The sequence below is a fragment of the Nycticebus coucang genome, chromosome 4, assembly GCF_027406575.1.
Source record: "Nycticebus coucang isolate mNycCou1 chromosome 4, mNycCou1.pri, whole genome shotgun sequence".
Classification (NCBI taxonomy): domain Eukaryota; kingdom Metazoa; phylum Chordata; class Mammalia; order Primates; family Lorisidae; genus Nycticebus; species Nycticebus coucang.
In genome coordinates, this window is record NC_069783.1 from 9,581,680 (window position 1) to 9,588,255 (window position 6,576).

The 6,576-nt window shown below is 49.3% G+C and overlaps 1 protein-coding gene across 1 annotated transcript; it reads right to left on the minus strand.

The window, feature by feature from the left end:
* Positions 1-843: 843 nt before the first annotated feature.
* Positions 844-1,251, minus strand: LOC128584969 (fatty acid-binding protein 5-like). Its single transcript, XM_053590220.1, has one exon. It carries the CDS (start codon positions 1,249-1,251, stop codon positions 844-846), a length of 408 nt encoding a protein of 135 aa, XP_053446195.1.
* Positions 1,252-6,576: the final 5,325 nt, after the last annotated feature.

Sequence of the window (6,576 nt, forward strand, 5' to 3'; positions counted from 1 at the left end):
ACACACCTAGTGACTGTCCAGTGGGGCCTGAGGTCTCCATTTACCGCCCTGGAATATTCTGGTCCTTCAGTACAAGACAGTTCCTCTCTGAACAACAGATCAGAGAAAAAGAATGCATCTTCATTTAAAAGCAAAATAAAACAAGTCACTTTGAAGATGGCAGAGGCAGTGCCATGGTTGCTGCACACACAGTAACTCCAACACTCAGAGAAGTAGACTGATTCCTCTGAGCCAGCTGTTCCCTGAAAAACGGGCACCTTTGGACGCAGAGACACAGGATCTGGTGGAAGGCCGGGTCACCTCCCCCTTCCCACACCAGGGCTGCAGTGGCAGAAAGTCCTGTTTGGAGTGGAGCTTTGTGTACAGTTGGATTCTAGGAGTTCCCCTTCCCTCTGCTGAACCCCTCTCTCTGGGAACCGGCCGTGGGGAGACAGCAAGTCAGGCTCTGCAGAGGAGAGAAACCTCACAAAGGCGCTGAGCCTGGCCGGTTTCAGCGTGGTCTCTGGCGTTTATCCGGGTGTGTCCATCGCCCGGTGAGGTCAGTGAGGCTGGTCCCTGCCTAGCCGCGCAGGGACAGTGTCGCCTGAGTTCACAGACCTGAGTTCTTCAGTACCATCGGACTCCTCCAAGTGGGATTAACTGTTGTGTTTTTTTTTTTTAAATATATTTAGTTATTCACCAAAGGGAGGAGCCTAATTAAACCAACACTTTGAAATAGTTGTATGTAAAATATTTGTGATAAAGATATTGAAAAGAAAAAAAAAAGCAGTAGAGAGACTTGCTCGTTGAACTGAGCTTGCTCACTCTCGTAACTAATTCCTGCCCAGAGTGACGATGGAATTTTTATTCTACTTTTTCATAGACCCGAGTACAAGTGACTTGGTTCGTGGAGCATTCCACCACTAATTTCCCATCCGTCAATTTTCTTGTTATGGTGTTTTCCTTCCCATCCCATTCTTGGTGTTGAACCAATGCTCCATCTATATAGTTGCAGACGGTCTGAGTTTTTCTACCGTCAGCTGTAGTTTCTTCAAACTTCTCTCCCAAGACACAAGAAAACTGTGTTGTTTTCACGGCGCTCTCAGTTTTTATGGTGAGGTTTTTGCCGTCGCAAGTGATGATACAATCGGGTTTGGCCATGGCACCCATTTTTCGTTGAGGTAGCCCCAGTCCTAGTTCCTTCAGGTATTTATCCAAGCCTTTGCTGTCCACCAGGCGCCATCTTCCCGCGAGCTGCTGCACCGTGGCCATGCCGGGCGCGGGCGGAGCCGAGAAGGGTCCGGCGGCGGGGCGCTGGCCGTGCGGGGCCGCGGGGCCTTTATGAAAGCGGCCGGCGCGGCGCGCGGTGCGGGCGGCCAATGGGAGGCGCGCCTCGCGCAGCCCCGGCCCCCGCCTCCCGCGCCCCCGGGCCTCGCTCTGGGGTCCCGAGCTGCAAACCTAGAACCCTTTCCACCTGTCCCTGGTTTCCAGGGCTTCCCTGGGCGCCTCCTGCCAGCCGGGGCTCACCCCGCGCACCCCACCTGGGATTAATTTCAAAGGGCTTTATGCAAGATCTGTTCACCGTGCCCAGCGTGATAGGATTATGGTAGTAATCCTGTGTTCTCAAATAGTCTCTCTTGGCAGACGTCTGTGTGCTCTGCCGGCTCCCTCACCTCCATTAGGTCCTTGCTGAAGGTCACCTTTGCACTGAGACCTTCCCTGACTTTCTGTTCAGAGCGCAGCCCCCTCCTTAACTCCCTCCCGCCCTCTCTCCCCTCCAGCTTCCCGTCTCTCCATAGCATAGATCACCATATAGAAGAAAAATCTGTTTCCTACTTATTTATGTGACCACTGCCTGTCTCTCCTCTCCAGGCAGAAGAAGCTCAATGAGAATAGAGATGTTATGAGTTTTGTTTACTTCTTTGATAGGCTCCACCCCTACAGTTTCCAGAACCACACTCTCCCCTTCACAGGGGCTCAGCCTATTTGGCTGGCTAGCCCCCCAGACCTTCCTCCTGGCTAAACCTCAAACCTCCTCTTCTACAAAAGCCCTGGGGAAATTCTCACTTCAGAATCACTCAGAGCCGTGCTCTGCCTTGGCGACAGGTTTGTTTTTACCTTAACAGATGCTGAAGGGATCATACATGTCATCATGTTTCCCGCTCCTGTTGGCTGCCAGCGTTCCCAGGGCCTGGCTGTCCCCAACTCCAGCAGGTCCCCAGGACCTAGAGGCATCTATTTTGTATGAGGTTGGAACTCCTGGCTTCAGCTTACTTTCCTATACCAATTCTACCTTTTCTGTGTCTCTCTTTTAATAATTGTACATATAAAGGGTACCAAGAATAAACACACACATTTTAAGAAAGGGAAAAAACTTTATTAAAATTTTGATAATCTATACCAATACCAAAAGATGAATACAAGTCACACTGAGTACCTCCTGTAATTGCAGAAGCCAAACGTGACTTGAGTATTACAAATTCAATACAGTTTTTTCTTTTCTTAAAATGTGTACACATTTTTTGTCACCCTCTGTATATACCTTACAGTATTATTTGCATATCTGTAAATTTTCTCCTCTTTTCTAGGAGATAATGAGGTAGATAATGGGGGGATGGACAGATAAAAGGAAAAATGGGTAGTTGAAAAGTGGACGGAAAGAAGGAAAGAAAGGAGGGACGGATGGAGGGAGCAAGGTAGGGAGAGGATGGATTGGGGGAAGAGTCCTCCTGGGCTAGGGTCTTGGCCTGCCATTATTTCTGGCATCATCCTACAGCGTCTGATGTGCTCCCCTAGAAGACAGGGACCCAACCTCCTCCTGAAATGCCCCTGCCATGAGACTGTGCACATGGCGTGGAACTTAGAGACCTCCTCTGGGGACAGCTCGTAGGCCAGCCGCTTTCATTTCCACAAGGCTCTCTCTTCTCTCTTGCCCTGAGCATCTCTGCACGCTGCCCTGCACTTCCCTTTCTCTTAACCTTGGACTTCTCTGTCTCACGTATAGTGTGAGGGGGGCATTTCTTTCCCTATTCGGAAAGGAAGAGGAGAAGGAGGTCCAAGATAAGTTGAAATATGTGAGAAGTGAAAGAGAAAGCCATGCCAAAATGCTGTGATTCTAGGAATCTTCACAGATTCCAGAACTCTCACTTCTCTGGAATGCTGTCAAGGAACCAACAGCAATCGAAGAGGACTTCAGGGGACTGGAACAAAGCCCACAACTTCCTCCCGGAGAAGAGACCTTCTGAATTCACTCCCACCTTCTGGTACAATTCAGACAAGCTTGGGGCCGGGGCTGTCTGCTTGGCAAGTCAGCAGCTTCCCCAGCCTTTCTTCCCTGCACTCCTGGGGGCCTCCCCTCCGGACCCTTGCCCCAGCCGCACTGTGCATCTCACCCGTTTCCCAAACCAGCCAGTGTGCTTTCTTCTGTGTGATTCACGTCTTTCCAGACAGCCTGTAATGAAATGGCAGAATACCACCCCCCCTTTGTAAGTTTTCCATGTCTTTGGATCTTGTTAATAGTTCTCGTTCTTTCTTTTGTAGTTTTATTTATAAAAGTTAAAAATCCAAATATCTCTTTCCAATTCATTCTTACGAGGAAAAATTGTAGGCCTTCAGAGACTGTAAGCCAAAAGAAAGAAAAGCTGAATCTATCATTTCCTGAACCGAATAATCAGTTCCCAGTTAATTGCTCATTAATTTCATGACTAAATATGACAGGGAGCAGCCGTCCAGATGGCTCGTGGAGGAGAGCCGTCCTGTCCTCAGCATTATCCTGGCCCCGTGGAGCTCATCTCAGCGAGATCAGGGCAAAGGTTCTGAGCTATAATGAGCTTGGTACATTACGGCACAGAGGCAGGATCTGTGTGCAAAATGCCATCGGGGAGGGGAGGGTGGGAAGAGTGAGGTGGGGAGAAAGGAAGGGGCTGGGTCTAACCTGAGCATTGGACTGGGGTTAAACATGGTGGGCATGGTCTGGAGAGCAGTAGGAAGACCAGTGGATCATGGGTCAAGGACACAGTGAAGAGGCTCCTCCTGACTCTCTCCCTTTCTGGGGAGAGATCAAGGCAGTCCCCCTTAATTACTTTAATCAACACGACCTTTGATTACTTAAAGTAGACTGGTGGTAGTAGAGATGGGAAAGTCATCTTACAAGGTAAAACTGGTAGGGCTTGCTGCTGGGCTTGACGGATGGGGAAAGGGAAATGAAGAATGAAGCCCCAGGCCTCGGCCTTGAGCCCTGGGTGGACACGGATGGTATCTACAAAGGCACAGAGGAGTGAGAGAGACCTGGCGTGGACCTGCCAGACAGGCTTCTGGGGACACGACATCTGATGTCATGAGAAAGGGGCAATGGTCCCCATGTCATCAATGCAGAAGGGGCCAAGAGGGGGTGGGGACCTTGCCACATGCCCAGGATATGGAGCAGCTTGGGTTTGAACCCAGCTCCACCTTGAGCCACTTGGCAAATGAGCTAGTTTCCACAATTAAGGTTTTACTTATTTGTATTTTTGTGACAGAGTCTCATTCTGTTGCCTGAGGCATGAGTGCCATGGCATCAGTCTAGCTCACAGCAACCTCAAACTTTTGGGCTAGAGCAATCCTGCCTCAGCCTCCTGAGTATCTGGGACTACAGGTTCCTGCCATCATGCCTGGCTATTTTTTTTATTTTTAGTAGAGATGGCGTCCTGTTTTTGCTCAGGGTAGCCTTGAACTTCTGAGCTCAAAGGACCCTTCCTCCTTGGCCTCTCAGACTGCTGGGATTACAGGTGCGAGCCACCGTGCCTGGCTCACAACTAAGGTTTAAGATGACTGGCTTGCCCTTTAAAGAAGCAAAACACTTCATTTTCATGTGCTGATGCAAATTTGAACAGAGCGCACTGCAGGTACTGACATCTGTCCTCATCCCTGCGGCCTCCGTGCTGCCAGACAGTGCAGAGGATCTGCCCTGGTGGCTCCTGGGGTATCCTGAGCTGTTAAGCTCTGACGCCAAGACTGCCTCACCTCTGCTTAGGAAAACTTCCCATGTTTACCCCTTCCTACTGTTAATACGAAACAACAGGCTATTCTGGCCACCCTAGTTTTTACTAATGTCTGGGGCATCTGGGCTGCTGATGTAGGTTGCAGCATAGAAATCAGGGAATCCTGGGTGGCGCCTGTGGCTCAAGGAGTAGGGCACCGGCCACATATACCAAGGGTGGCGGGTTTGAACCTGGCCCCAGCCAAAACTGCAATTAAAAAAAAAAAAAAATCAGGGAATCCTGTCTGTTTAAAAAATATGAAAAATTAGACCATGTGGGTGCAAGGGCCAGAGAGGTTATTTGACAGAAGAGTGTGTCCAGGTATCATGGCTTTGTCTGCACAGAGTTCTTCTGGGTCCACGCACACAACCAGAAGGCTGTAGCTGGCCAGGGAAGTTGGAGTTCTGGGCAACCGGGAGGGGGCAGGACTGAGCCCCCACCCTCATTGGGGTGGGCAGCTGTGGCTGATAATTGCTAGTGCCAGCTAAATACCCATTCTCCTCATTTTACTTAAAACACTCCAATTAGGGGCACCACGTGATATGGCATGTGTTGTGAGTTGAATTGTGTTCTTCAAGAATACATGTCCAAGTCCTGACCCCAGGTGTCTGTGACTGTGACCTTATTTGGAAATAGGATCATTGAGATGTTGTCAGGTAAGACAAGGTCATAATGGCATAGGGTGGGCCCTAACCCAGTGTCACTGGTGTCTTTACGAAAAGAGGAGAGACACAGAAGTTGAAACAAACAGGGAGAGGGCCATGTGAAGACAGAGGGCTGAGGGATGCCTCAAGTCAAGGAATGCTAGTGACTGTCACCCCCCACAGAATCTACAAGTGTCAGGAAGAACCCTCCCCTGGAGCCTCCAGAGGGAGCATGGCCCTGCTGTCACCTTGATTTCAGGCTTCCGACCTCCAGAACTGTGAGACAATACAGTCTCAGTTTCAAGCCACCTGGTTTGTGGCACTTTGTTATCAGAAACCAACATACTATTAAACGATGAGGGAAAAGTCCCTCAAAGTTTCCCTTCCCTTACAGAAAGGGACAGGTCTCAGTTCCTTGCCTGGAATGTGGACATTGGGCAGCAAACACGGGTACCAAAGCCACAAGATAAGCTCAAGAGGGCAAAAAGACAGGGCACAGCCACCACCGTGTCTACCCCACCTGAGCGCAAGGCAGTAAGATCTCCAAACTTACACGCACTGGCACGTCCATCAGACTCACCTGATAGTAACAATTTAGAATTGCCAGCATCTCTTCTCCAAGAAATAAAAAAGGACAGCACCACAAATAAATAAGAATTCACCAGGATACTTGCCATTGTTTTAAAGAGAACCATGCCAAAAAAATCACAATAGACAAACTAAGGCCGCTAGTGGGAAACAAGAATTATCAGCATATAGAAAATGAAGTCCAGATTGTAGTGAAGGGAATGATTTTGAGGGGGGAAAAAAGAACCAAGGCTGGGCACAGAGGAGGTTCAGAGAGTCTGAGATGATTATAATCAGAGTCTGTCAGCAAGACAGTGTCTCATAAAAATTTTAAAGTGCAGGGGAAGAGATGGAACTCAGCAATCACC

Bases quoted from the DNA above. Each gene is read 5' to 3' on its own strand.
- LOC128584969 (XM_053590220.1), bottom strand. From the start codon at position 1,251: ATGGCCACGGTGCAGCAGCTCGCGGGAAGATGGCGCCTGGTGGACAGC.